Raw genomic sequence first — 27,441 nt, forward strand, 5'->3', positions numbered from 1 at the left:
CATTTTGCTACATATGCAGTGTAAATCCGCTGCCACCACTATGAGGTGCAACGAAAGTGCAAAAGTATATTTTTTATGACTCTAGCTATTTTTGTGTCGTAAAAACGTACCCACAATAGTGGGATTACACTGACAGTGGTATTTTTTTGGAGGCACACATTCGGTCACACCACACGTGGTTTGTCACTGTCGCATTTTCATTTAAAGTCGCCATTTTTAAATTACTCTAAGTTGACTTAACCATGGCAGACGCAGAAAAGGAGCAACCCGAGAAGACTATTGCCGAGGATTTGGTTGTTACCAAGTACAAATTGGCCGGCGAAATCGTAAACAGTAAGTTACGGCTTTCATTCGCAAAGTGAAAGTGTTTTGTCGCTACGTGGCGCTTACACAATGCTCCCCCAATGTGCGCTTTCGCTTTGGCTGCTGCTGTGGCTGTAGCGCTGCCACGCACATGCACCTCACGTCGCTGGCGCAACGTTGCTAAATCTGACTATTTCTGGACATTTGCCTTTGTTTAATTTTAGAAACACTCAAGGCGGTGATCGGACTCTGCGTGGCTGATGCCTCCGTGAGGGAGATTTGCACCCAGGGCGACAATCTGCTGACTGAAGAAACCGGCAAAGTAAGTTCACACTGGAAATTTCCACTGACCGGTTGCCTTTTGTCCAATGATTAAAACTTACTCGCTTGAGGATAGCCAATGCGAGTCGCGTGCTCTGTGAGGCTGGCGGCCGCGTGGTCGCCAGGCGCACGCTGCGGGAATATATCCCCCACGTGCCGCGGACATTCTTTCTCGCCATTGGTCCCAAAGATTCGCAGATTATGAGATCTGAGGACATATTGGCCAGCGCAATAGTTTTGCACTCTGATTGTACAGTATTAATAAGGACAGATTTCCTTTAGGTATACAAAAAGGAAAAGGACCTGAAGAAGGGCATCGCATTCCCAACATGCCTGTCCGTCAACAATTGTGTCTGCCATTTCTCGCCAGCCAAGAACGACCCCGACCACACGTTAAAGGCCGGCGATGTCGTTAAAATGTAAGTATATGATGTGCCAAATGCCCCTGCACCTTACTTATCCTTAATCTTATTGCATTCTAAAGTGACTTGGGCGCCCACATTGATGGCTTCATCGCAGTGGCCGCTCACACAATTGTGGTTGATGCCAGCGCAGATCAGAAGATCAGCGGACGCCATGCTGATGTCATCCTGGCCGCCTACTGGTCCGTTCAGGCTGCATTGAGGCTGCTAAAGTCCGGCGCCAATGTAAGTGTTTCCCAGCTCAGCTGCCCAAACCTTCTGCTTCATCTGCAGGCAAAGCTAAATGACTGCTGCCTTGGCCCCTTCGCACAGTACAACCAAAACGCCTGCAGATATCAATTGACAATTTCGTGAACTGAACAAGTTTATTTGCTAGAAATGTTCGGTCTTTAAAGTTGTCTACAATCTTAAACAAATCCATCTGAATCTGTGTTACATGAAGCGCATTTATTAATTGCTGGTATTTCTTTTTGCAGAACTATGCCATCACCGATGCCGTGCAACAAATCAGCGAATCGTACAAGTGCAAGCCGATTGAGGGCATGCTGAGCCACGAGCTGAAGCAGTTCAAAATCGATGGCGAGAAGACAATCATACAGAATCCGAGCGAGGCGCAGCGCAAGGAGCACGAAAAGTGCACCTTCGACACGTACGAAGTATATGCCATCGATGTGATTGTGAGCAGCGGCGAGGGCGTGGTTAGTAATCCTTTAAAATCCTCTAATCCGCTACAACCACCCATCTGTTCGATGATTAAAAGAACGCGCTTGAGGCTGGCCAAGCAAGGCTGAGGCGTCATGTCATGTAAGCGTCTTGTACGCTCGGCGGGCTTTGGTTTGTAAGCCTGGCACGTGACCAGCGACAAGGCTGCGCTGGCTGCTGGCCAGAGATTGTAAGATTATGAGATCTGAGAACGCAATGGGACTCGGAGAATCCGATACGATTCACATTCGATTATGTTGGCTAAGAATCTGTAATTGTGTTGCAGGGACGGGAGAAGGACACCAAGGTGTCCATCTACAAGAAGTCCGAGGAGAACTACATGCTTAAGCTGAAGGCATCCCGTGCCCTGCTGGCAGAGGTGAAAACAAAGTACGGGAACATGCCTTTCAACATCCGCAGCTTCGAGGAGGAGACCAAGGCACGCATGGGCGTCGTCGAGTGTGTCTCACACAAGATGATTGAGCCCTTCCAAGTGCTGTACGAGAAGCCAAGTAAGTTTTAAAGGCGACTGTTGTTTATTATTCATTGGCAAGACTTAATTCCGGATTTGATTTACCTTTTGGCTATCAAACACGGCCAGACATTTTGCTAGAGCAAACCCCAAGCTTTGGCGTCTTCAGCAGTTGCCTCGAATTGGCCTCTGTCTGAACATGCCATTGCCACAATCAAATCTCCCTCGAGAACATTCTTATTAATTGTATATTTATCATTGCAGCTGAGGTTGTGGCGCAGTTCAAGCACACGATTCTGCTCATGCCCAATGGCGTTAACCTGGTCACCGGCATACCATTCAATGTGGACAGCTTCGCAAGCGAGTACAGCATTGCGCAGGAAGAGCTGAAGGTAGGATTATATCGCTGACAGCGCCATCTCGATCGTATCTAATGTTCCTTTCGCATTTCAGACACTGGTCGAGCAGCCACTGGGACCCGTCAAGGGCAAGGGAAAAGGCAAGAAGGCATCTGGTGCGGCGACCAAAGTGGATTCCGCGCCGGCGGCCGTTGAGGCCAAGGCATAGAGCCCCGACCGAGCGTCCCCTAAAACCCCTGATGAGCATCCACGAGAACAACAAACTTGCTGCCTACAGCTGCCGCAGCTCCTTCGTTCATAAATCCCCCAATGAATCACTTACCCAATTTTGACAAAATACCGGCAAACAGATTGAAGTTTTATTTTTTGTTTTACACAAACACACGCCAGGGAAAACCATTAGCATTTCCTTCCCTACCCTACCCTACCTTACCCCCTCCTTCCAGCATTAATGTGGTGCAGCCACCACTGGGTCCGCATTTACTTTTACCTCTTTTTCATATATAAACTTTATTATTGTAACGCGTGCGCCCGGGTGCTGTGGCCGTTTTCGTTTGATCGGTTTTACAACGAATAATGCAAGAACTGTCGTCAAATTGTAACAATTTTAACGCTAAACATGATCTTTAAATATAATTCAAGAAGAAACAAAAACAAAAAACGTTATCAACGCTGCGTAGTAGGTATTAAATAAAATTAAATTTTTCTATAAAACAAAAACAACCGATAAATGCAATCATGGCTTTGTTTTTTGTTCATTATTTGACTATTTTCGATTGGTTATCAATCTTTTTCAATAATCTATCGATGCTTTCCCTTGGAATAATATTTAAAATGCAAAAAAAAAATGTATTTTAGGTAAATAGCTCACATAAACCCATCAAAATTCACTTGAGGCAGGTGTTTCATGTGTGAAATTTTAGATTTTCTCTGCTTGGAGTTTTATAAACTTATAAAAGTGAAGGGCTGCTGGTCTGCTATTGCTACCCCTCCGCTGAGTTCTGATATAATCCGCATGCTGCGGCTTGTTTCCAAGTTTTCAACTATTGATTTCAAGCTTAGTAGTTGCAGAATAAACGCACTCGAGACTTTGTTTTGTTTTTATTTGATACGATTTAATTTAGTGTTTTTGTTTGATGTTCACATTCACATTTTACAATTTATCAATTTAGGTTTCTTGCATCTGGCGTTTTGTTTTGCGTTTTTAGTTGAAATTTTACACAGTCTCATCTTTGAATTCTTGAAGTACGAAAGTTGCAAGAATAACTTCGTAACTGCTCCCCACCATACCCAGCTGGAGCTAGCCCGCTGACATAAAACGAAAGAAATACGCGTAGGCAATGCTGATAATAGAATTGAAGCAGGATGAGAGCAGGAGGACCCTTGACTATAACAGGTTGTGTGGGCTTTAATAGTCTGCCGCTTGCTTAGCTGGTATCTATGGGAGGATTTTATAGTTCTGCTGAATATCTACTAGTGCAAGCGGCAGCTTCCCATGCAAGACTAATTATCGACATGCGCATCCATGGGCGCCGACGCTGTGGCGTTGTTTGTCTTCTCCGGCGAGTCCACGTAGATCTTGAGCGCTCGCTCGCGTCGCTGCGAGTAGCGTGTGGTGGTGGCACAGCCCAGACGCTCTAGGCGAGCCCTATCCATTTGGCGGCGCTCCTCCAGCGTCAGCTCTCGCGCGGGTATGCTATTATCTCTGTGAAGGTATAAAACAATTAATGAGTGCTTCTTTCCGCTCGCTTCACGTTCGCCACTAACTTGTATAAGAAAATGCTGCCCGCCTGTGTGTTGTTTAGCGGATACTTGTCCCTGGTTGTCGGCACCGAGTACCAGCTGGTGGACTCATTCACGCTGAGTGCTGATATGCTTGTGCAGGGGAAGTTACTGTTGACCTGCAGCAGAAGAAATCAAAAGAAATCAAGGCGTAAACTCAATTAAGTTGTGGCTCAAACACCACCTACCTTCATGTAGCTCAGTTTGTCTATTGTGATGCTGCTCATCTCCGACAATGTTTCCCTTATCTCGCTGTCCTCTGTAAATTAAAGTAAACGTGTGAGTTCCCTCCTCCTGCAAAGCTTCTTCCATGCCTTGAAACTTACTCTCCAATGTGACTTCTTGGAATTTGCCAAACTCCAGCTTGCTGGGACACCAACGCCTCACGAATATGGTCAGAGAATCATCCTTGGGCTGCGGATCGACACCCTCCTCGCACTCTTGCACAATAAGCTGTGAGGAAATATTACAAATAATTACAAATTCAATGAGTTAATCGTTGGGGCACTCACCTCCGTGGTGACTGTGGAACTTATGTCGCTGAACAGTGGCTCATCGTTGGCCAGTATCTTGATGGAGCTGCGACCGCCCTTCAGCCAGATGCGACAATTGTCCACCGTGAGGGTAGAGTACTTGGGATCCATGCGATGCAGCTTTGCCACCAGCTCGTGCTTGGCCTGCTCCACTGTGGTGCTGCCGTTGTACACCCACTCACAGGCGCAGGGCAGCCGAGAGGTTTCATTGTCCACATCGGCGAGTCGCAGGAACTGAATCTTTGCCTTGTACTCATCCGACTGCAGTGTCTTGCCCAGCTCCACCGTGAGGGTCTCGCCCTCGTTGAGCAGCACCACCGTGCTCTGGCTGTTGGTGTCATTGTTCTCGTACTTCCGCTGCAGCTTGAAGTAGGCGCTGGGCACCTGGATCAGCTGCTCGATGTGCTGCTTGAAGGCATGCATCCGCATGTGCTTGCCCACGAGGAGTTTGTAGGCGCGGGTGGGTTTCCTCAGCTGTGCCTCGTCATCGGACTGATGGCCCGAATTGGAGCTGCTGGTCACATCCACGCACTCCACCTTGCAGGCGTGGAAGAAGTGCGTTGTGCTCGTGGGCAGCATGATGGGCTCGACGGCATCCGCGGCCGCATAGCTGCCATTGCAGTAGGCGTGCACGCGCATCATGGCATCGTGGGAGGCGGCCTCATCCTCGGGACTAGACAATTGCGGTGAGTGGCTGGTGGAGCTCACTTGACTGTCGCCGCCACCGCGATTCTGTATGTTGTCGCTCTCCACCAGTGTGCGATCCCCATCGCTCAGGCTGCTGTCCTCCGAATTGGACTCTTGGCCATGGCTCGGCTGGGTCAGCGGTTCCAGCATGTCCCGCTTGTAGCGCCGCCAATCAGAGTCATTGCTGGAGAACTCCTGCCCGGATCCGGGACCCACGCCGTTCAACATGGCAGCATCCACAACATCCGCACCGTTGCTGGCCGGCGGCGGCGGCGGCGGCGGCTGCAAAGGAAGAGAGAGAGAGATTAGGCAACGCTCTGGGATGATGAGCTGAAAGCAGAACTCACCTCGATGCGGCACTCGCTGCTTGGCACGCCCAACATCTCGAGACTGGCGGCATCTGTGTTGGGGACATTCAAGTAGAAATATGTGACATATTTGAGCTGGCTGTTGACCAGATTCTGTAGCTGCTGCTGCGCCTCCGGCATCGGGTGCGGGTCGAAGACCACAAAAGCCTTGGGCACCAAACCGCGACAGGTGGCGAGCAGAAACTGCTGCTCGTTGATGTGCAGGCGCGTGGCAATGGAGTGACGCAGATGGTCACTGGGCTCTCGATCCCGCGCTGCTGAGTAAACCAGGAAGGGACCGTCCATGGCCATCGTCGATAGATCTACCATAAACACATACCAAGTGGTGCCATCCGGCGCGTACGTTTCGAATGTCTGCTCCTCGGCCCGGTACTCCAGCAGAAAGTCTAGATTGTGATTGTGTGCGGCGCGCAGCTCCGCCAGTGCCGGATCGGTGTAGCTCTCCAGTGACTGTATAATCGTGTCCATGGTCGAGTTGTAGGCCACCAGGCGACACCGTTCAATGGGCGCAAATTCCTCCACATTCAACATGTCGTAGGCCGACGACAGCACGAGTTTGATGTCAAAGCTCTGTGACAAGTAGACCCGCGTGAGCTTCAGCTTCTTCAGCGAGGGATTGTAGAAGTAGACGCGCGGCTTGTACAGATCCGGCAACGCCAGATCGGTGACAGTGATGTGCCGCCCAATGCGTGTCACGCGCGTCTCCTCCTCCGTATGCAGCTTCGGCAGCAGCGTCTTGATGTGCTCGGGGAAGTCAGCCATCTTGGCGGTGTGCTCGTTGCGCTTGCCATCCACCTGGCGGTACATCAGCATGTAGGCATTCGTGCTGGAGGTGTAGGCGCTGGAGTAGTAGCTGCCATTGGGTCCGCCAAACGAGCGCTGAATGTCCTCCTGTGTGATCTGTTTGCAGAGTATAAATTACATGAAAGCTGAACGACTGCAAGAGGAGAACTTTTAAGACTTACCGAGGACACATTTTGATCGTTGAAGCAGAACCATTCGTTGCTGTCAAAGTCCTTGATGTAGGCATAGTAATGCCCGCCCGAGGCACTGCCCGAGTGGATCATAATGGCAAACAGCTCGTACATGTACGGTCCCGTGCCCTGCTTGGCACTCTTGCTGGTGCTGCTGCTCATGTCGATGCCCTCGTCCTCGTCATTCAGATCGTTCTCGTGCTGGCTGGAGCTGGCAGTGGTCCCCACGCCGCTGCTCAGATTATCATCCTCTATCGTGGAGCCGCTATCCGCTGTGCTGCAATCTTCTGCCGCTGTGCCGCCATTCATTTGATACTGCTCCCCGTTGGCACTGCGATTGACGAACGTGTTCAGGTTGAGCTTCTGCGGGAACGTCACTCTGTGCCATGGAAAATGGATTGAATTAAGTTACACTGCCTGCAGGTCGTAGATCCCCCCGTTGCTTACCTGTCGTTCAGCTTGATGCGGTTCATGGATGTGTAGTCAAAGTCGAAGCGTTTCAGGTGCAGTGTCAGGATGTAGGGGAAGGACTTAAAGTGCAGACCCTTGTGGGCGTCGCACTTCTTCTTGCACTTCTCGCACAGATACTGATTATTGCCATCGAGCGTTTCTGGCTGCACAAAGGCGCGCAGGGCCTCCTCAATGCTCCCGTATGCAGAGTTGCTGCCAAACGGACGCACCGGCAGCGGTATGTCCAGGAAGGTGTCCTCGCGCGTCTTCTCCGTATTGCACTCTAAACACTTCACGTAGTCGTTCATCTTGCCCTCGTAGAGGTTCGAGATGAGATTCGCCTGCTTGGTGTTCTTGAACTTCTGCTCCAACGCATCGAACATGACGCGGCACAGCTCCTGGATGTCGTGCTGCTGCCACGCCTCCGTCGAGTCCCAGCCAAAGCTGCGCGTCAGATCCGTCGTCTCCACCGAGGACTTGGGCGAAGTCTGCAGATTAAGGAACAGTTTCTGCAGCTGATATGGGATGTTCTTCGCCTCGTTGTCGTTGTCGGACTCCCAGCGGTACAGGGCGTTCCTGAACTCGGGCGTCATGTACAGCGCCTGCAGCAGACTGTTCAGGTAGCAGGTCATGGCCTGATTGACCAAACCCACGTATCCCTTGGGGCCAGCAGTGGGTCGTGTCTCGCTCTCCGAGACCTCCTCCGCCACCAGCTCTGCGGCCGTGGAGTTCATGCGCTGCCACGAGGGCAGCTCGTCGCCGCCGTACTTGCTCCGGTAGAAACTGGACAGACCCGGCACTTCGCCAGCATCTGCCCCGCCGGCCGCCTGCTCACCCTCACCCACTGGCCCCTCGCCATCACCGACTGCTGGTCCAAACTCATAGCCGGGCCCCATCAGCGTGGGACTGGCCGAAGCGCCCAGTGCCAAGTCATCATCCGACAGTGGTTCTGCGTCCGACACGGGACTCACGTTGAACAGTTCCGAGGGCAAATCGTCAACGGGCGACATTAGATCATGTGTCACCGCCTTGTTCAGCGCGTCCATGGGCAGGCCGTAGCAGGCATCGTTGAAGGCCTTCTGCTTATCCTTCTCATTGAAAACTAACTTTGCGTGGACCGGACTGATGTCAGAGCTGTCTTCTGGCCTGTCACCAGCAGCGACCTCTGGTTTGACCTCAGCAATGGTCTTTGGCCTGGCCTCTGCGCTGGAGCTTGCCTTAGGCTTTGCCTCTGAGCTGGAGCTTGCCTTTGGCTTGTCCGCTGAGCTGGAGCTTGCCTTTTGACTCTCTTCTGAAGTGGAGCTGGCCTTGGGCTTGTCCTCTGAGATTGCCTTTGGACTCTCCGCTGAGCCGCCGATTTTCTTTGGACTCTCTTCTGACCTGGAGCTTGCCTTTGGCTTGTCCTCTGGGCTTCCGTTTTCCTTCGGCTTGTCCTCTGAGCACCCATTTGCCTTTGGACTCTCTTCCGAGCTTGCCCCTGCCTTAGTGCTGCTGGCAGAATCCTCACTCGCTGCCTTGGTCTTGCTTGGAGACGATGAGCCCGACGATGACTTCTTTTTTGTCTTCTCGCCCACCTTTTTCTTCTTCTCGCCAGTGGCTGAGGTCTTGGTCTTCGTATCGCTGGACTTTGCGGTTGGATCCTTGGGGCGCAGATTGAGCAGCAGCTGAGCCTTCTTTACGGGCAGTTCGAAGCGCTTGGCCACATCGCCATCCCAGCTTTCAGATGGCAGCAGGACCAGATTATTTTTCAGCTTGTGCTCGAAACCGGTCACATCGTACAGCAGCTGAGTGCCCAGGGCGTTTAGGTGGACCTTTTGGGGGTAGCAGATAAGAGAGACAGATTAGCAGGCGTTTCGGGGTAGCTATGGGAATGTGGGAGACTCACCAAATCCTTGCCATCTTGGGGCTGCAGAATAAGCTCAAACTTTCCGTATGGAAACTGAGTGCCAATCAGTTCAATGACACGCTGGACCGTGAAGTGTGGCCGCACCACCACATTGATCTTCTTTTGCTCCGAGCCTGGGGTCTGGTCGAAGACAGAAACGGTGCACTGCTCCTTCGTGTCCGTCATATCGTGACTCCTGGATTTTATTCAAGCAAAAAGCTGGGGAAAGTCCTGCAAGTGCAAACGAAAGGAAAATGTGTGAGTGAGAATTTTGAAACGTTTTTATTTGTGTAAATTAAATAAAATGTAACCTAAGGAGTTGTCATTTCATTTCTTTGACGTGCTCCAACTCATTCCAACCCCCTGCCAAGTTGCTGGTCATGATTATGACGGGCCTTCTGCTGCTGAACGTAAATAAGGAAGAGAAAGCCACGAAAATTTTCTTGCTTTCGACCTCAATCGAACAACAACAACACAAGAAAGCAACAGAACGAAGAAAAATAAAACTCTCCACCTACAGCATCATCATCGCCTCCATCCATTGACGTGCTTGGGTGTACGCTTTTCGCGCCTTATTTGTACGCGACGCCACCACATATACAACCCACCGTCCACCACCACCCGGGCCTTCCAAAATCGACATTATGACTAACCCGCAGCGGAATTTCATAAACAATCAGAGGCCAGACCCGTAGCTGGCTGGCTCCGGAGGATGCCTGCGCAAAGATTATTCCGGAACGACGTCTTCGGCACGGCACGGCACTCTGGTGCCTTCATTTTTCGACTAGCGTCATCATAATTGCCACCATTGAATGCATAAATTTTGTGGCAAATGTCATTCCATTCCGTTTGCTTCTTTGTTGGCCACCAACAGAACCGAACAGAACAGCCTGTGGCGCTGCGGCATTGCCAACCCCCTTCCCTTCTCCACCCTTCTCCACATTGTAACGGAAGTTGTACCAATATTTTGGTCGATTATTCCGGCAATGCGCAAATTGTCCGACAGTGGCAGTGGGGGCGGCTGGCAGGGGGTATGTATAAATTACTTATTTATACTATAAATAATAATTATCGAATTATGGCAAAAGTTCTGGCAAAAGCTGTTGGGCATTTCCCAACGTAAGGCGTAGAGTTAGCGGTAATCATGGATTACGTTATCGTAGCTTGTAGATCGATTATCGATTGACACTGTGCAGATATCGACGAAAGCTTGCATTTCGGATTGGATCTATTTGTGGATAAATTGCTGTAATGTAATTGAAATTATTCAACATCTAATTAAAAACGTCCAAAGCACTTTGCTGCTTTAAATATTTGCAATGTTTTTCCAATTTCAATGCATAAAAATAGCCACAAACATTGCAGCAGTCTAAAGAGAGAAAGCGAGAGAGTGAGATACAAGTGGATGCACGCCAATCGGCAATATAAATGTGGTTGCTATTTCAAACACATGTTGGATGTTGGATGGATGGTCCAAAACACGACATATAGCCGAGGCGAGGCAAAGTGTGAGATGGGGATCAAAAAAATGCTAATATACCGTCGAGCAGCAGCAGAAATCAAAATAAAGAAAAAATCGTTGACTGCTAAAAATAAAATCAACGGCGGCGACAGCGACCAGCGACACATCGAAATGGACGGAAAAAGGCAGCCAAGTCCGAGTGAAAGAAGCAGCATACAGAAATATTCAAAGCAGTGTCGTTGGGAGCAGTCGTTTTGAATACGCGTATATCTGGCTATTTGTAAATGCGAAGGTTCCTGCGCTAGACAGAGAGAAAGATCTGCAGAACTCGTACTGTCTGCCTGACTGACGATCAATCAGAATGGGTTCGAATTTTCAACACTTTTTGGCCGCCGCCACCGCCCCCTCAGCATTATTTACATGATGACGATGATCTTTCGGCAAATGTTTTTTGTGTTTTAAGTTTTACAGAAAACGATGATATCGCGACTTATCTACGATGAACACTCGCACTCGCATTTATTGTATATACGGCTGAAAGCAGGAAAAGCAGAAAGCGTGGTGTGCCTTGCCTGCATATATTTGTGCTATTTTTGAAACTATTTTGGGTACTGTGAAATCTTTTGGGGCACGAACAGAGATATGCCTGCCTGCCTGGTTGGTCTCGCCTGCCGGAAATCGCTTCTATGTTGCAGCAGTACCATGAATATATATACGTTTTGCTTGCAATCCAACAAGTCATATCTACATATTGGAGAATTAAAAACATTCATTCCGCACACTGCGGACACCCCATTACGCAAAGCACTGCACCCGACAGATTGGCGGCCCTATTTTTAGAACGATTCCTCGTTGTACTTAGCAACTTCAGTTGGGAGTAGTCCGCGGCAATGTTGTGTGAAGAGAATATATACATAGATATGTATATGTATTTGTATTATATGTACACTCGATGTTTACCGTCTTCTGATTGCTCCGAGATCTTTACGAAACGAACTAAGAAGCACCGTCAACGCACGACATCGTTCACGCGTGTACTGGCCGATTTTAAAGATATCTTTTCTATCTATCCCCAACACGATCCGATCCGGCGCCCCACAGTTCGGCAGTTCAGTTCCGACTCGCCTCTGATTGTTCGTTCGCGAATAGCCGCCTATACGAGTGCGCTACGTTGCCGTAGCCCTGCATTGGATGCATCATCATAACTCCATGTGTAACGTACATACCATTTATAGCTCGGAAAGTAATCACAAACTATATTGATAACAATTATCGGCACAAAACATACGACTGAAAAGGGATGGTGGGTGGGTGGCGTCCGAGTAGCTCCCTTGGAGACTGCAAATGCCCTGAACCCGGGGCGGATTACTCAATGAATATAGTCGATGGATTGTTGGATGTGTGGACTCTGTGAGCACAGCACCAGCGATGAATTTTTAGCGAAAGTGCTATTAATGTTTATATTGTAGATGCGCTCCGAGCGCTCCTCTCTCTCGGGCTCTCTCGTCTCGTCTGTATCCGTAGGAATGAATGACTATTTTTATTAGGCTGCAGCTGCAACTGCCGACTGGCAGCGGCAGCGGCGTCGGCATCCTTTCTACGTGTCGCAACTAGCGCCATGACTAAGAGGCACTGACCATGCCGGTGGGGCGGCAATAGTTACTTATGTCTAGAGTGGGAGGTGGGGCAGAAACAGAAACCGAAGCTGAATACTTTCTTTTCAGTTTGCGCAATACTTATGAGACTGGGAGGGAAGCTCCCATTGTCGTCCGCCGCCGCCTCCCAGTGGGTGGGCCGATCGGTCAAGGTTTTACTTTGGAACGTGACACGCAGTATACGTGTATGCTTGTGTGTGTGTGTGAGTGGGGGCTGTGTTAGCGGTTTTTGCCACTGCAAATGTGTGTTGTTTTTGGACAAAAAACATGTACAACTTGTGCGTCCTTCGATTTCGGAAAGGAATCCATCGCAATGGGCGTCCATATGCCGAAAAAAAGTGTCCGCCTACACCGATGCCGACTCTGTTCGGGTGTTGTATATTCTATCTGTATGTGTGAGTGCCTCACCTCCTTCTTCTCTGCGGCTCCACTCACCTCAACCACAAGTGTGAAAATACTGCAGTGTTTATGCGGTGTGTGTGTGGGGGGGAGTGCGGCAATCCGGGCGGCTGTACGGCTTGTTCCTGGCGTACAAACGTGTCATCCACGGAATATTTTCTAAATTTGGTTAAAATTATACTCGACTCGACATTTTAAAAATTGTTTTTTGTTGTTCGTTCGGCTGCAGCCAGTGTGACCGCGGATTTATCGAAAAAATGTACCGCCTGACCCTCAGAGATTTACATTCCCAAAAATACCAAGCAAAAAAATGCATTTTACCCGCGCGGCCACATTAATAAGTCCAAATGAATTATTTTTTAAATTATATATTATATTCTAATTCTAGTGTTCGTTCGGCAAACAACTCTTTTTTGAGTACAAAATTCTCAGTAACTTTTTATAATATTCAACACAAAACTGAAGTACCTGGTCAATGCGGACTCATCTCTGCGACCAACCAATTTCGCTGTAGCGATTAAATATAAAAAAAAAAAATTCTATATTAAGGTTTTTAAATAGTTAGACATTATTTGCTGAAAGAGCATATGTTGAAGGTTATAGGAACTTGTCACTCTTCTGAGGCAAGTAAGCTTCAGCTCCATATTGAATGAATATCAAGGCAGGATGTCCGCCAACTCAAGTACGAGCGATATCGAGGACCGGATGGATCTTTACTTTATTAGAAAACCCACACACAGGCCCAAGTCAACGGACGATCCAAAGCCTGGGGCGCCTATAATCCACGAGAACATTCCGCTGGCCCTAAATGATGTACTCCGGGTAACAAGGGACCCAGAACGAGAAGATGTGTTCACCGTTTCCATCAACAAGGCTCCATGCCACTTTCGCACTTGCATCGTGTACGCCTTTGTAGCCGGAGAATGCCCGCACCATGCATCATATCGAAAATACATACTCGACGACAGCACTGCGTCACTGGAAGTGAGCATTGCTACCAGGCCGTGGAAGAGAACGATGATTGCATCTCTCCACAACGAGGCGACACAGCTGTCAAGCGAGGAAAGCTACAAAAAAATATGCGGAAGCATGAGGCAGCTTCTAACTGCTTCCATGGAATATGTAGACGCCTCCAGCATACAGAGGGGCAATGGCGTTTTTCTACACTGTCGACCCAACTTCTACATGGATAAATTAGGCTTGGAGGCGTCTTCCTTTTTGGTCGACAAAGGTAGATCACGTCAAATGGAAATTGCATTTGCGGATCATTACATTGATTGGCACGAGAGCTACAAAATAAAAAACTAGCCGGCTCTTTTATATCGAATTTTTACTCAATAGAAAAGTATGTATTAAATATAGAGAAAATATAAAATATTTAGGTTGTTTTTGCTCGAATGGCAGCACGCTTGCCGGTGACAGCCTGGAAACCAGACTTGATGCTGGCCACAGAGCATCTAGAGCCGCAGGATTCGCACTGGAGGAAGAACAGGCGGGTGTCTTTCTGCAATATCGTCTCGGGGGAGCGACAGGTGTGGCACGTCACGTATTCCTTAATGTAGCGACGCAGCACGTTCTCAATCTGTTTGGGCTGGAAGCGACCCTTGATAATAAGCTGCTGGTTGCCGTCCATGGAGCCGCTGGTACCCAACTCGGCTAGTAAAAAGTCAAGCAGATGCTTGGGCATACGATGCAGCGTCTTTGCAATATCCATGAAATTGGCGAAAGAGGTTTTCTTTGTGCCCACGCGCAAAACCTGGGGAGGTCGCATGACAAATTTAGGCTTACGTCCAGCAGCCATGTCGGGATTTTTGTCAAGGATTATTTCGAAGACACGCTTCAGCAATTCGTCATACGTATAGTCACGATCGGAACCTGCCCAGGTCGAACTGTTGTCTTCCGCTGAAAAAGTACAAGTCTCAGTTCAATCCATGATCTAAATGGGGCGAAAAACTGATGACATACCATTTTCTTTGTCGTCGCCCTTGTCATCCTCCAGTTTGTCGGCAAACAACTCATCCAAGTCCTTCTTCTTGCTCTTCTTCTTCTTTTTAGCCATGGAGAAGTCCATGTCCAAGTTGATCTCCTCCTCCTCGGGCTCCTCGGTGGGCACAATATCCTCGGATCCAAATGTTGGCACAGCAGCCTCGATTTCATCCATGTTGAAAGGCTTCTTCTTCTTTTTCTTCTTTTTACCAAAGCTCTCCAGATCTAAGTTATCTTCCAGCTCGAGTTCACCGGCCTCGGCCAAGGCTTCCTCCAGAGGCTCCTCCTTTTTGCCCTCATCATCGAGACCCAGTGCGGCATCCAAGTCGAAGGTGGTCTTCTTCTTCTTCTTCTTTTTCAACAAAGTGGGGTCAAAACCCTAAATAAAATGAAACATTCCATGATTAATCATTTACAAACATAACCTCAACCATAGTTCGCACAATTCACACGCAAATATGTAAATATGTATGTACCGTATGTGCACATGTACACACTACATATGTACATGGGTCAAAAAATCATTCAAATTGCTTTCTCTAATGCATTAACACTACTTACGTCTTCCGCGTCCATTTCTGTTTTAGTGTTAATTGTTTTTTCAACTTTAATTTACTTTAATTCACTTAATAAATGGAAAATTGCATCAGAAAAAGTTGACAGCACGGCAAACAATGTGACCGCGGATTTATCGATGAAATATACCATTATGACCCTAAAAATATACCGAAATATACATTCTCTTTTTCAAAATATACCTTAATCTTAAATCATTTTCCTCGATTTTGCTATTATATTTAACATTACTAGCTAGTTAAGATTTTCAGTGCTGAAACTATAATTTTAACCAATTTATCAATCATTTTTCCACAAGTTTGACTACTTTTCATGACTTCCATTTAGTGGATTGTGTACAAAATATGTATAAAACTAAAAGGGTAAACTACAAAAAATAGCATAAAAGTGTCATTTGACAGCTTGTTGCTCTGTCAGCCGGTGGTATATCATAGCATGTGCTTTTGTGTACCCTATTTTTATTAATATTGATTAAAATTGATTGATGGTGATTGAAAGTGATTGAAAACAATAATGGCTTGGATGCCATGGTTGTGCTGGGCAAGTCAACCAATGCGCCTGAGATCCTCAAAGATGCTGGCGACGAGCCGGTCTATTCGTCGGCCACCGGCTTGAGTGAATGTTTGGTGCGCTATTGGCCCAGATAGCTCAAAAGCAAGGATACTTGCGACAACAGCCGGAGTTTCGTATTTAAATTGTAAAGCGACTCACTCAAAAGGTAAGCTGTATATTTACACTGCCAGCAGCACTCTCTTTAACTGTTCTCGTTTTGTGTTTTTCAGATAGCCGAAACTGTCTTTCTTATCATGGCAATGAAGGATGAGGATTGTACGTGATTGTTGCAGCTCTCCAAAACATGCCAAATCCCAAAATGTACACCCAGTATAGTATCTCAACATTGAGCTAACTATGTAGGTATGTACATATGTATATGGTACATGTGCATACTTACATACCTGTATTATTTTAGTGAACAATATGTATGACGACACGCAGATAGCCGAGGGAGCCCGGTTCTGGAATCTCATCTCATCTCCTACTCGCGATGAGGACTACAAGCTCCCCATATAGAGTGAGACCGAGTTGCATTAGAGGGCAGGTTTTGTAATAGTATGTAAAGGCCTTTAAAATGTAATATGCTTGTTATAACAATAAAAAGTGTAGCATACTTTCGGGTGTTCCGATATTTTGAAGTATCTTTTGGGGGCTGGTTTGATTACAACAGGTGTGGCATACTTTCAGGCTGAAAAGACCCTTTGACAAATTTGCATATAACATCTACATCCTGCACTCCTTGAGGTCCTTGATAGATTCAAACTATACAGGACACTCTTCCGCTCACGAGGACTCGTGGCATGTCCTGATCCGACAGGAAACAGCCGAGTTAGCTATTTGTAGGGATTATATCTAAAAACAACAGGATATTTACATTATCCTTAATGTCCTTGCATCCGAAAGGGTTGCATCCAATCCGGGACATTGTCCCGATCACGAGGAGGCGTGGCATGTCCTGATCCGACAGGATACAGCCGAGATATAGGGTTCTAGCGACTACATTTAAAAACATCCTTAAAATGGCATTATCCTTAATGTCCTTGCATCCCAAAGGATTACAAACGATCCAGGGCACTCTCCCGATGACGAGGAGGCATGGCATGTCCTGATCCGACAGGATACAGCCGAGATATAGGGTTCTAGCGACTACATTTAAAAACATCCTTAAAATGGCATTATCCTTAATGTCCTTGCATCCCAAAGGATTACAAACGATCCAGGGCACTCTCCCGATGACGAGGAGGCTTGGCATGTCCTGATCCGACAGGATACAGCCGAGATATAGGGTTCTAGCGACTACATTTAAAAACATCCTTAAAATGGCATTATCCTTAATGTCCTTGCATCCCAAAGGATTACAAACGATCCAGGGCACTCTCCCGATGACGAGGAGGCATGGCATGTCCTGATCCGACAGGATACAGCTGAGTTATAGGGTTCTAGCGACTACATTTAAAAACATCCTTAAAATGGCATTATCCTTAATGTCCTTGCATCCCAAAGGATTACAAACGATCCAGGGCACTCTCCCGATGACGAGGAGGCGTGGCATGTCCTGATCCGACAGGATACAGCCGAGATATAGGGTTCTAGCGACTACATTTAAAAACATCCTTAAAATGGCATTATCCTTAATGTCCTTGCATCCCAAAGGATTACAAACGATCCAGGGCACTCTCCCGATGACGAGGAGGCATGGCATGTCCTGATCCGACAGGATACAGCCGAGATATAGGGTTCTAGCGACTACATTTAAAAACATCCTTAAAATGGCATTATCCTTAATGTCCTTGCATCTCAAAGGATTACAAACGATCCAGGGCACTCTCCCGATGACGAGGAGGCATGGCATGTCCTGATCCGACAGGATACAGCCGAGTTATAGGGTTCTGGCGACTACATTTAAAAACATCCTTAAAATGGCATTATCCTTAATGTCCTTGCATCCCAAAGGATTACAAACGATCCAGGACACTCTCCCGATCACGAGGAGGCATGGCATGTCCTGATCGGCCTTAAAATAAAGGATACAACAACAAGACAAGTCTGTCCTGTTGTTGTTGTCGATTTATGTTGTTGTTGTTGTTGTACAACAATAAAGTTTTTGTTGTCCGTTGCACAGTGGCGCCCCCGCGATCAGACGGACAATTATGGAACTAAAATAACGTAGTTCGAGAATTGCCCGCTCAGAGTTGGGGCGCCACTGTGAACAAAAAAATAGAGCTTGAAAATGCTTCGCTCAAATGTAAATTTTCAGACCGAGTACCAGGCCAACAGAAATCAGCAGGAGGTAGCTGGTTTTTGTTTTTTTCCCTGTGTCAAAAGCTGGATGCTCTGAAACCGCAATTAATTTTTTCAAAAGCAAAGTAACTAAAAGTATGCTACAAGATTTTTTGAGGAGTAAATTAAGAAATGGCTCATACAAATACTGTAGCATACTTTTAGTACCCAAAACATACCTCAAAATGTTTGCTAAACATCGGAGCACCCCGAAAGTATGCCACATTTTATTGGTTTTTCACATGATATTACATTTTTTTTTTACAAAATTAGTCTATTATTCCCGGTAAAACCAGCCCAGCAGCCTTCATCGATCTTCTGCGGGAAAAGGGTTGCATTGGGAGTGCATTCGCGCTCCAGCTGGACTAGCACATCCATAGTAAGCTCGATGTTGGGATGAGATACCGATTGCAGAACCGGACCACATCGCCATCTGCCTTTGGAGAGCTGCAACAGACACGTACAAAGTCATACATATTGTACACTTAAATAATACAGGTACATATTGCCAAAATAAATAGATTTTTATATTAATCGGGTAAAAATAGCACTTGAGTATAAAAAAAGTCAGTAAAAGGTTACACATATACATATATGTACGTACATACGTATACACCATAAAAATATATAAATGCATTTGAAAGTTATTGTCAGACAACTTTTACAAGTGAGCGCATAAAGGCAGAGATTGATTGCGTGAGAAAATTTAGTGGAAAAAATAGAAAAGTATTGCTTTTGGATCAGATTGGATCAACTGGTTTAGAGATGTGCACTGCCTGGTTGTGTCAACTCCGGTCCGACTCCTCCTGCCAGTCTTTGAACAAGTACTCCCACTTCGTAGGCCAAGTTCTCTGTGTCCTGGAATCAAAGAAAAACGTATGTGAGTAATACAATTGCAAACTGTTTGAATGATAATGTACCTCTTTAGTAGCAGCCTCAGCATACACTCGCACTATGTCCTCTGTGCCGGAGGGACGCACAAAGGAGCGTCCACGTTTGTAATTCGATACCACCTTATTAATTTCCGTTTGCAGACCCTCCGGCTTGACACAATCTCTTTCCGCATTCGTGGTTTCGATGACATTCCTATCCTGGACTTTAATTTTCAGCTGTCGGTTTGGCAGGTCGTTGTATGTGGATATCCAGTCCTTAACATCCCAGCCTTTGTGGTTTAAAATCGTCTCTACAAGCAGCATATCTGAGATGGCATCACCAACAGTTTCGTTAATGAGATCAATCAGGAGCAGCAAGGTCTTGGCACTATCCTTCGTTTCCGAAGCTGTTGCAATTGTGGCTTTCGCGTGGTCGCTAAAGACAATTGTGCCATGGCCATTTGCCTCGAAGTACACGCCGATGTCGTATTCCAGGGCTTTGTGGTGCAGGTGCTTAACACCGGTTGGAACACAAGAAACGGGGAATTTCAGTTCGTTGACTATGTAATCGGTGGATGCTCCATTGGCATACGCAGTTTGAACCAGTCCCAAACGCAGATCTATCTCGCTCCGCGTTACCAAGTCCATTAGGTATCCCGCGACTAGCGTGGCAATGCGGTCTCCGTCCAGCAGTTGGAACTCGCCCTTGTCGTTGGTGAAGAAGTAAACCACTCGGTCAGCATCGCCATCCACACTCACACATCGCGTGAAAGGTTCCACAATGGGCATGGATATGGGCGGCCGCTGTTGCACTTTGACGTAGTCCGCTCCACACTCATCGTTGATCTTGCCAGGTCCAATGCCTTGGTTAATAACTGATATGTTTAACGACTTATTCATACGCTTAATAAACTGTAACATTTTCCTAGCACCGACTCCATTTGCACCATCAAAGACCACGTTGTTCTTATAGTTTCCGTTCTCTAGCTGACCGTTTCGCAGCGACTCGAAGGCGCTGATAAGTTTCTCGTAGTATGCTTCTTCGGTGGGCTTTCCGTACGCCTCCTTAGTATTTGCCGCCACCACAAAGAAGTGGAGCATGGGTGTGGTCACAATTCCGAATTCCCTTACGTTCCCTTTCAGTGCTATCACGCCGTCTGCCACCGCCTTTAGTAATCGCGGGCTGTGGTAACGATTGTCCATTCCGACGAACACATGGGAACTCGACGTGATGTCGATATTATTGTCCTTAATTATTTTCGCCACATGTTGCTCCAGCTCCTGGTCGCTTACATTGACCAGATCCGTGGCTATGGACTCCCAGCTGGCATCCAACATTTCCCCCTTGGGGTCGACTAGTTTCACTCCATTATCCGGTTCCGGATTGTGTGAGGCAGTGATCATGACGCCGATGACAGCACCGCCGCGATATCTAGAACGTAACGTGGCAAGCACTCCCATACGGAACATGACGCTATCTAGGAACTCGGCCCTGCAATGTAAATAAAAGATAAATCAGCAAAACTTGTCGGAATCTGAATCACATAGTTGATGGGCATAAAAGAAAACTATGTATATAGTGCAGATGTACACAGGTAATGTATGTACATACAAGAAAGGGCATGTCCATTGATAAAAGGTGGAATATATCTATAAATACATAGGAATTTCAACAACAGGGTGCAAGCGCATTACTTATCTTCCGCCAGTCAGACACGACCATCTGCGTACATATTCAGTCCAATCTACGTACACATATACATATATGTATTCACATGCACGCCTTTCTTAATTAAAACACAAGATGTGCGGGTCCAATGCATTTGGGTTTTGGGGATTTAATTAATCATTAATAATAACTTACTTGCCGCGAAACCCAGCTGTTCCATACTGAACGTACTCCGTGGAAATTTTGGGGTACATTTCCCTGGCAAAGGCGTACACAGTTCGCAGATTGATCGACATTTTCTAGCCTCGAGCGTACTCAAAATTGTCCAAAGTAGGGTGGCACCCAAAATCTCTTTAAATACTTATACACCGATTACGCTAACCGGTCGCGGAGCAGCTTTCAAGTTTCACTTTTCAGTTTGTGAGTTTGTGAGCAATGTGTTGTCGATACGATAAGAAATACCATCTGGCCGACAGAAATCTACTTTCACATTTGATATTCCATTCCTTATTACGAACTAGTTAGGTCTCTCAGCAATCAACCTATAATTTTACCCAATTTATAAATCAATTCTCCACAAGACTGGCTAGTTTTCACTACTTCCTTGGTTTGAATTGTTTACAAAATAGGTTCAAACTAGAAGGCCAACTAAGAAAATAAGCATAAACTGTAAGTGTTGGCTATCAACCAGTCGCATGAGTTAGCCAACACTTAGAACACCTGAAAATACAGGCCGACAGAAATATACTTTCACATTTGATATTCCATTCCATATTACCAACTAGTTAGGACTCTCAGCACTGAAACTATAATTTTACCCAATTTATCAATCAATTCTCCACAAGATTGGCTAGTTTTGACGACTTTCTAATTTTGAATTGTTTACAAAATAGGTTCAAACTAGAAGGCCAACTAAGAAAATAAGCATAAACTGTAAGTGTTGGCTATCAACCAGTCGCATGAGTTAGCCAACACTTAGAAAACCTGAAAATACAGTCGCTTCGCGATACTTATCGGCAGCATAGCCCAAAAATATTTAAAATAACTAAATTAAACTTTATATTTTAACATCAAATATTTTAGAATTATTTAACGGCTCGAGTCTGAGGTGATTTTTTTTACACAAGTCTTTGGCCGAGACATTGGTACGACTGTTATCACTGATATCTTGATTCGATACGATAGTTTACGTGCACAGGTAACTGTTTTCTCACTTAATGCTAATTAAAAGCAACAAATGTGCTTATTTACAATTGGAAATGCAAGGGTACACATAAACACAGCTTTGGGGTGTAAATACACGTGTAAATACACGGGGTTGTCCATTGTTACAACTCTCTCAGTTCCAGCGCTTCGTTGGCATCCTTGGCCTGCATGGAGGGAAAGGAAGCAACAACAATAAGTTAAAGCAATGCACTCAGGTGTCTTTGTGTTCTCTCACCGTTTTGAACCAAAACGACGACATGAAGTTGATGCGATTCCACAAACTCATCTCCGACGGGGGATAGATGCCATGTAGATGCAGATGCTTCACCGAGATGAATGGCGGGATGTGAAATCCAATAATCGCCTTCGAAGGGTCCACATTCTTTGACTTGAGCAGCTCCACCATGCCAGACTCCATCCGCAGCACTGATGGATACCAACAAACACATACACATGAATACATTATAAACAGCCATGTAAACGTACATATGTACATGTTTCAGTCAAGATTTTGGGGGGACGTGGCGCTCTTACCAAGTCCAATGTGGGATCTGTTGAGTACACTGAAGCTATCAAAGTGCTGCTTGGGTATGGCCAGATAGTGATACGTTGCCGCGGGACTCTTATCCTTGAATATCACATATTCGTCAGTTTGAACCTCCAGCACTGGCGGCGGACCCTGTCGTCCGTTGGCAAAATCACAGAATAAACATTTATCCTGCAACGCTGCTGCCGTTGGATTATTTGTTCCACAATTGTAGACCGCGACGAGGCCCAGCAAGCCCAGTCCTGCGAGGGCGGCAAAAATAGTTTTCTTTCGTTTGAACAGGCTCAGGCTGTCTCCCTGCATGGTGTCGTTTTCAGTGGAATGGTCAAACTGCCACAGTTCTTGCCAGCTGACAATCGTTGCCATTCACAGTTGCTAGCGCGTAAATGGGTTCCAGGTGTTTTCAGGTTTTAAGCCCAAACAAATGTGTTTACAATTAATTTTCCAATGAAAACTCAATCGACCAGCCATAACGATGTTGTTCCGCTCAGGCAAAAACAAATTCGACACGGTGGATGTGATGCGTCGGCTGAAGCGTCTGGCCGAAATTACCCTCTCCTTGTATTAGCGTTTGTTTTGGCTGCTCCTCTGCAAAGTTTTTTAAATACTGACTCCAATGGCAGCTGAAGGGTAACTAGCAGTTCCATCCGTGGGGTATATAATGGATGCATGGATGACCACTTGACACCATACACACTGCAGAACTCAATTCGATGCCACCATTCGTCACGAGTCGCCCGCAAAGCTGCTGGAGAACGCGATTTGTGCCTTTGGCATAGCAGGGGTTGGGCGTCGGAAGGAGACCACCGTTGAGGAGTATCTTACGGGCATGGTTCATCGGTTTCCGTGCTTCACGGGGTAATTAAACCACAAACTAAAAAGATCACCATCTCATCAAACACTTCATGGAATAGTGTAGCAAAGCGTTAAGTTTTTCACAATAAACATATGCTGCCACCCAAATGACGTCACCTTGTTCGTTAATTTGAATAGTCTGAAGTTTGATTGGATTATAGGTATCTAGAAAACTCTTATCATAAGTAGGGCACATCTAAGTTGTAGGTTTCATTTATTAAATATACTAATTTGTAAAACTTTGTAAAACGTTGCTCCCTCTGTAATAATTGTCGCGGAGCAGATCTTCAGTTACACTTTGTATATGGTAGGTAAAACTTTTTTTGGACGGACTTAGTTGCTATGTACAAATACATTAATTCTGTATAATTCGAGGCACTTTTTAAAAAATAATATGACCTTTGTGGACTACAAAAGCGATCTCGTAGTAATGGTCAACTACGCGTATTGGGAATGTAAAAATGTTGATATGTTGTCTTTTGTTTTGTGCTAGAGATTATTGTACTTCGAGTCTATGTAGATGTTTGGACTGGCAGTGAGTGGGTTGCACTTAGAGCATTATAGCTATTGCACTCGAAAGCAGCAGACCTATGGAGAGGGCCACTTGGGAGGCACCCGCATAACAGTCGGTTATGCGGCGAGCCCTCATAAAGTCGCTTCCCAAATAGGAATCGTAGGTGCGCTGATTGCGCGGAATTACCTGCAGCTGCCGAGTGGCATCCTGAAAGATCAGGTCGTAGTGTCCAATCGGAGATGAGAACATGCTAAAACTGAAGGCATCTACATCCTTTCTGCCGTACAGTTGTTGGGCATAGGTCAGAAGGTTGATGTAAGCATTTAACTGGGTTTCGTTGTAGTTGACGCCTCCGCGCGTTACCACGGCATTGGCCTTCACCTTGCCTAAGTTACAGCGTTTGTACTCCTGTATCTCGGCTCGAGTACCGTCCGTGCACAAGAGCTCAAAGTCGTCGTTTAGAGCGTTGCGCGCCCACCACTCCTTCCGCTTGCCGCCCGTGCTCTCCATCACAGTGGTGTGCTTCATGAAAGCCACATGGCCGCCGCCTTCCACCAGGCACCTGAATGCACCGGTGTGCCCGTAGTAGTCCTCTGACGCATCTCGTCGGCAGTATCTGTAGCTCGTTCCGTGGCACAGGTCACACATGCTGTCATACGGCACACCTGTGTTATATTCGCTGCTGATGGCACCGGGAACGCAGGACTTTGTGAAGTATTCCGCAGCGGCGCGCACAGAGTCACAGCCGTATGGTCGAATCCAGCCGTTTGAGATGAACAGCGCCATGGGATATGTCCAGCCAGCGGCGGTGTTGATGCCCGTGTGGCAGGTATTTTTGCCCTTTAGGTAGGTGAGTTCCGTATCGGGATCCTCCTCCTTGGCGACAGCAACCACGTAGTAGTACGGCTCCCCCAGATTATACACCTCGGACATGAACGGTATCAAATCGTAGTTCAATCCACCAGTGTAGACATCTCCGGCATCGAACACAGCAATGTCAGCCTTGCCCGCCTGAATGAACTGCATGCAATTGATGTGGGAGTGCATTTTCTTGCATATCAGTTCTGGCTTCAAGATCTGTGCTTTAAGGGCAGTCTGCAAGTATTTCAATTCATTAAAAAATTATCTTCCTAGACAGAGACCTCGAGCTCCCACTTACCCTCATTTTAATACACTTTTCCAGCTCCTGCTCCGACGTCACACAAAGGGTCATCGCTGGTATTGGGCACTCGCGTATTCCGTAGATATAGTTGATGGAACTCTGCAGATACTTTGTAAAGGACTGATCGTCTTCGGGTATGACTGTAAGAGCACGGCTCGAGTCCTGGAACAGCAGATTGGTCTTTCCGTATCGTTTCGAATCAAATATGCGGAACTTTTCATAGAGAACTGATCCGTTGTTGCGGTCTGGGGTGTTGGCATCGGACGTGAAGCTGCTGTCCAGGCGTTCATTGCGGAAATTCGAGTTGTCAAAACGATCGAAGGGATTCTGGTTTCTGCTAAAGGCATTGCTGGATTGGTCATATTGATTGCCAAACTGGTCGTAGGGATTTCTGCGACCCTGCTCATAGTTGGTAAACCCGGCTGCTCCTTGGTTGTTGTTGTTGTTGTTGGGATTGGTTTCACGAAGCCCGTCCGAGTACAGCTCAGAGATGCGCTTCAAAAACATTTGATACTGCGCTCTGTCACTGAAGCTGCGCGCCGAAGAGGTTACAATGGCATCGGCTGGCACCTGGCCCCAATTACATTGGCGGTAGTCGTTAATTGGCACACGACGACCATCACGGCAAAGCAGTTCGAATTTGTCTGGTGACAAGATTACTAAAGAAACAAACATAAAGTGCATTAATGGGCAAGCCCATTGTATGGTGAATAAAACTACTCACCAAATTCTGGGGTCTGCAGCATTTCACTGACTGTCGAGTGACGCAGGAAGGCAACATCGCCGGCTTCGAGTAGGCATCTAAATGCTCCTTCGTAGCCAAAGTAGGGATCAGCCGAAGAACAGCGTCCGCCAGGAATCTTGCCAGTGCAAAGGGTACACAGCCTGCAAGATAATTTATATTGTTTTTACCCAAAAATCCATTGTTTTGACTGCTCTGCACTCACTTGTCGGAGTTGTCTCCGATTGGATTGTATTTGTCAGTTAGCGAGTAGACTGCGCACGACCTGTTGAAGTAGTTGGCAGCTGTTTTCACCTGATTGTTGCAGTCCACAACTTCCATGCCACCTTCTTTTTGCAGCTATAAATGAATCCTTCATGAGAGTACACCCAAAACAGGAATTAGTTTAGGTCCTACCGTGTGTATGGGCACAATCCAACCGGCCAAGCTGCCAACCCATGGGAAGCATGCTCGCTTATTGCGCAGACCATGCAGACTAGTTACATCGGGCAGTGCCCCCTTCTTGATCACCGCCACGGACTGATACTCCTGAAAGCCGCCCTCCAACTTTTCCTGCATTATTGGAATCAGAGAGTTGTAGCGCCCAGCGGTGAAGACATCGCCAGCGTCCAGTGAGGTTATATGGGCCTTTTCACGATCGATGTGGTGGATGCACTCATCAGCACTGAATGCCTTGAAGCATGTTAAATTCAGAAATGCCTCGTCGAAGAGTGCGCGGTCGCGTTCGATGGCAACAGTCAGGTTTTGGCATTTATACTGCTCCTCCAGACTCTTCGTGCACCAAATGATTTGACTCGTTCTATGCTCATCGTAGTGATGTTGTGCTGTAAGAAAATAAATCAAAGTTTTATTGATGAGTATTTGTTTGTGGTGACCGAGCAACGCCCTAAGCTATGACGCCCTGAACGTCCCTTCCGAACCCTACTTACCGCAAACGACGGTGATGCAAAGAACGCTGAGTAGAGCCGCATAAACTGGGACTCTAACCATCTTAGCTATAGTTAAACAAACAAATTAAAACAGGCACAAAGTTAAAACAGATATTAAAAAAAAACACCACACCCAAGCCCAGCTCCAGAAATGTATCGTTATCGATGAGTGGCTGAAAGTGTTGCACAATTCCAACGGAATGCAGTGGCGTTTGGTATTTTTTAGCTCATTTCAGCACGACCAGGTGTTTTTTGTTTTGTAACAACATTTTGCCGAATAATTATAATTTCACTTGTTATAGATAAAAATGGCAGCTCTGCGTGGATGGAAATTCGTTGGCTTCGTGTCCTGCATTGTAGGAGCCATTGGCTTGGCGGTGTACCCGGTAATATTGGACCCAATGCTCAACACGGACAAGTACAAGTCGCTCCAGGAGTACAGCAAAATAAAAAGAGATGAGCTGCAGCATACGGTTAAGAGAAGGGAATGAAAAGGACCCAATAATTGTAATATTGAGTGTGCGTAGAGAATCTATACCACAGATGCATAGAACAAGATGTACATTTTGTAGTTGTTCAAACAACCACACACTTAAACTATGTTTGTTAGATAAATATAATTAACCTAATGTTTGTATAATTTATACACCTTTTAAATGTTAATTGAGTATAAATAATAAATGTAAGTTGGCGCAAATCCTGCTTTAACTATCGGATTATCGACGTGTAAAAAGCCTGGAACTAGTTCCAAAGCGTACCGAAAGCTTTAGTGTA

At 46.6% G+C, this 27,441-nt stretch overlaps 8 protein-coding genes and 1 long non-coding RNA gene across 16 annotated transcripts; 4 read left to right on the top strand and 5 right to left on the bottom strand.

The window, feature by feature from the left end:
• The first annotated feature begins 167 nt into the window (after nucleotides 1-167).
• LOC117894578 (proliferation-associated protein 2G4) lies at nucleotides 168-3,288 on the top strand. Its single transcript, XM_034801719.1, has 8 exons — nucleotides 168-333; nucleotides 528-625; nucleotides 907-1,043; nucleotides 1,109-1,271; nucleotides 1,523-1,744; nucleotides 2,035-2,260; nucleotides 2,485-2,612; nucleotides 2,674-3,288. The coding sequence occupies exons 1-8, from the start codon at nucleotides 243-245 to the stop codon at nucleotides 2,785-2,787; spliced, it is 1,179 nt and encodes a 392-aa protein (XP_034657610.1). The 5' UTR covers nucleotides 168-242; the 3' UTR covers nucleotides 2,788-3,288.
• A 475-nt stretch (nucleotides 3,289-3,763) lies between these two features.
• Nucleotides 3,764-13,007, bottom strand: LOC117894564 (ubiquitin carboxyl-terminal hydrolase 47). Of its 8 annotated transcripts, none has more exons than XM_034801693.1 (11): nucleotides 12,799-13,003; nucleotides 11,841-11,847; nucleotides 9,259-9,491; nucleotides 7,371-9,184; nucleotides 6,915-7,302; nucleotides 5,930-6,849; nucleotides 4,874-5,852; nucleotides 4,688-4,814; nucleotides 4,550-4,620; nucleotides 4,347-4,480; nucleotides 3,764-4,284 (listed from the first exon to the last, which is right to left on the bottom strand). In XM_034801693.1, exons 3-11 carry the CDS (start codon nucleotides 9,442-9,444, stop codon nucleotides 4,083-4,085), a joined length of 4,821 nt encoding a protein of 1,606 aa, XP_034657584.1. In that variant the 5' UTR covers nucleotides 9,445-9,491; nucleotides 11,841-11,847; nucleotides 12,799-13,003; the 3' UTR covers nucleotides 3,764-4,082. The 8 variants fall into 8 exon arrangements, with proteins under 8 accessions (XP_034657584.1, XP_034657578.1, XP_034657581.1 ...); XM_034801687.1 differs by having other exon boundaries at nucleotides 4,874-5,863; nucleotides 5,929-6,849; XM_034801690.1 differs by lacking the exon at nucleotides 11,841-11,847 and having other exon boundaries at nucleotides 4,874-5,863; nucleotides 5,929-6,849; nucleotides 9,259-9,489; nucleotides 12,811-13,003.
• Nucleotides 13,008-13,300: 293 nt separating this feature from the next.
• Nucleotides 13,301-14,151, top strand: LOC117894596. The gene has a single exon (XM_034801746.1). It carries the CDS (start codon nucleotides 13,441-13,443, stop codon nucleotides 14,080-14,082), a length of 642 nt encoding a protein of 213 aa, XP_034657637.1. The 5' UTR covers nucleotides 13,301-13,440; the 3' UTR covers nucleotides 14,083-14,151.
• Nucleotides 14,088-15,455, bottom strand: LOC117894586 (eukaryotic translation initiation factor 2 subunit 2). Its single transcript, XM_034801731.1, has 3 exons — nucleotides 15,322-15,455; nucleotides 14,740-15,139; nucleotides 14,088-14,676 (listed from the first exon to the last, which is right to left on the bottom strand). Exons 1-3 carry the CDS (start codon nucleotides 15,334-15,336, stop codon nucleotides 14,153-14,155), a joined length of 939 nt encoding a protein of 312 aa, XP_034657622.1. The 5' UTR covers nucleotides 15,337-15,455; the 3' UTR covers nucleotides 14,088-14,152.
• Nucleotides 15,456-15,552: 97 nt separating this feature from the next.
• On the top strand, nucleotides 15,553-16,470 carry LOC117895199. The gene is made up of 3 exons (XR_004648906.1): nucleotides 15,553-16,054; nucleotides 16,119-16,251; nucleotides 16,307-16,470. It is a non-coding gene; the product is annotated as an uncharacterized LOC117895199 (long non-coding RNA).
• Nucleotides 16,471-16,504: 34 nt separating this feature from the next.
• LOC117895197 lies at nucleotides 16,505-27,270 on the top strand. The gene is made up of 3 exons (XM_034802678.1): nucleotides 16,505-16,511; nucleotides 26,904-26,912; nucleotides 26,970-27,270. The coding sequence occupies exon 3, from the start codon at nucleotides 26,976-26,978 to the stop codon at nucleotides 27,156-27,158; it is 183 nt and encodes a 60-aa protein (XP_034658569.1). The 5' UTR covers nucleotides 16,505-16,511; nucleotides 26,904-26,912; nucleotides 26,970-26,975; the 3' UTR covers nucleotides 27,159-27,270.
• Nucleotides 18,777-21,264, bottom strand: LOC117895192 (phosphoacetylglucosamine mutase). The gene is made up of 3 exons (XM_034802674.1): nucleotides 20,908-21,264; nucleotides 19,092-20,535; nucleotides 18,777-19,029 (listed from the first exon to the last, which is right to left on the bottom strand). Exons 1-3 carry the CDS (start codon nucleotides 21,006-21,008, stop codon nucleotides 18,931-18,933), a joined length of 1,644 nt encoding a protein of 547 aa, XP_034658565.1. The 5' UTR covers nucleotides 21,009-21,264; the 3' UTR covers nucleotides 18,777-18,930.
• Nucleotides 21,755-22,879, bottom strand: LOC117895196 (histidine triad nucleotide-binding protein 3). The gene is made up of 3 exons (XM_034802677.1): nucleotides 22,453-22,879; nucleotides 22,154-22,344; nucleotides 21,755-22,082 (listed from the first exon to the last, which is right to left on the bottom strand). The coding sequence occupies exons 1-3, from the start codon at nucleotides 22,829-22,831 to the stop codon at nucleotides 22,041-22,043; spliced, it is 612 nt and encodes a 203-aa protein (XP_034658568.1). The 5' UTR covers nucleotides 22,832-22,879; the 3' UTR covers nucleotides 21,755-22,040.
• On the bottom strand, nucleotides 23,558-26,829 carry LOC117895189 (melanotransferrin). The gene is made up of 6 exons (XM_034802666.1): nucleotides 26,668-26,829; nucleotides 26,135-26,562; nucleotides 25,944-26,077; nucleotides 25,721-25,881; nucleotides 24,994-25,655; nucleotides 23,558-24,929 (listed from the first exon to the last, which is right to left on the bottom strand). Exons 1-6 carry the CDS (start codon nucleotides 26,726-26,728, stop codon nucleotides 23,871-23,873), a joined length of 2,505 nt encoding a protein of 834 aa, XP_034658557.1. The 5' UTR covers nucleotides 26,729-26,829; the 3' UTR covers nucleotides 23,558-23,870.
• Nucleotides 27,271-27,441: the final 171 nt, after the last annotated feature.

Source organism: Drosophila subobscura, chromosome J (assembly GCF_008121235.1).
Source record: "Drosophila subobscura isolate 14011-0131.10 chromosome J, UCBerk_Dsub_1.0, whole genome shotgun sequence".
NCBI lineage: Eukaryota > Metazoa > Arthropoda > Insecta > Diptera > Drosophilidae > Drosophila > Drosophila subobscura.

Excerpts from the sequence above, each read along its gene's own strand:
- LOC117895196 (XM_034802677.1), bottom strand. The coding sequence starts at position 22,831 with ATGGCAACGATTGTCAGCTGGCAAGAACTGTGGCAGTTTGACCATTCC. Across the intron at positions 22,345-22,452 it reads CAGATCCCACATTGGACTTG|TGCTGCGGATGGAGTCTGGC; the intron begins GTAAGAGCGCCA and ends GGTATCCATCAG. Across the intron at positions 22,083-22,153 it reads CGTCGTTTTGGTTCAAAACG|GCCAAGGATGCCAACGAAGC; the intron begins GTGAGAGAACAC and ends CCCTCCATGCAG.
- LOC117894596 (XM_034801746.1), top strand. The coding sequence starts at position 13,441 with ATGTCCGCCAACTCAAGTACGAGCGATATCGAGGACCGGATGGATCTT.
- LOC117895189 (XM_034802666.1), bottom strand. The coding sequence starts at position 26,728 with ATGGTTAGAGTCCCAGTTTATGCGGCTCTACTCAGCGTTCTTTGCATC. Across the intron at positions 26,078-26,134 it reads GGATTGTGCCCATACACACG|CTGCAAAAAGAAGGTGGCAT; the intron begins GTAGGACCTAAA and ends ATTCATTTATAG. Across the intron at positions 25,656-25,720 it reads GCTGCAGACCCCAGAATTTG|TAATCTTGTCACCAGACAAA; the intron begins GTGAGTAGTTTT and ends TTGTTTCTTTAG.
- LOC117894564 (XM_034801690.1), bottom strand. The coding sequence starts at position 9,444 with ATGACGGACACGAAGGAGCAGTGCACCGTTTCTGTCTTCGACCAGACC. Across the intron at positions 7,303-7,370 it reads CGCATCAAGCTGAACGACAG|AGTGACGTTCCCGCAGAAGC; the intron begins GTAAGCAACGGG and ends TCCATGGCACAG. Across the intron at positions 6,850-6,914 it reads ACGATCAAAATGTGTCCTCG|ATCACACAGGAGGACATTCA; the intron begins GTAAGTCTTAAA and ends CTCTGCAAACAG.
- LOC117894578 (XM_034801719.1), top strand. The coding sequence starts at position 243 with ATGGCAGACGCAGAAAAGGAGCAACCCGAGAAGACTATTGCCGAGGAT. Across the intron at positions 1,272-1,522 it reads TGCTAAAGTCCGGCGCCAAT|AACTATGCCATCACCGATGC; the intron begins GTAAGTGTTTCC and ends TTCTTTTTGCAG. Across the intron at positions 2,613-2,673 it reads TTGCGCAGGAAGAGCTGAAG|ACACTGGTCGAGCAGCCACT; the intron begins GTAGGATTATAT and ends TTCGCATTTCAG.
- LOC117894586 (XM_034801731.1), bottom strand. Across the intron at positions 14,677-14,739 it reads GGGCGACGACAAAGAAAATG|CGGAAGACAACAGTTCGACC; the intron begins GTATGTCATCAG and ends GTACTTTTTCAG.
- LOC117895197 (XM_034802678.1), top strand. The coding sequence starts at position 26,976 with ATGGCAGCTCTGCGTGGATGGAAATTCGTTGGCTTCGTGTCCTGCATT.
- LOC117895192 (XM_034802674.1), bottom strand. The coding sequence starts at position 21,008 with ATGTCGATCAATCTGCGAACTGTGTACGCCTTTGCCAGGGAAATGTAC. Across the intron at positions 20,536-20,907 it reads ACAGCTGGGTTTCGCGGCAA|GGCCGAGTTCCTAGATAGCG; the intron begins GTAAGTTATTAT and ends TTTACATTGCAG. Across the intron at positions 19,030-19,091 it reads CTGAGGCTGCTACTAAAGAG|GACACAGAGAACTTGGCCTA; the intron begins GTACATTATCAT and ends CTTTGATTCCAG.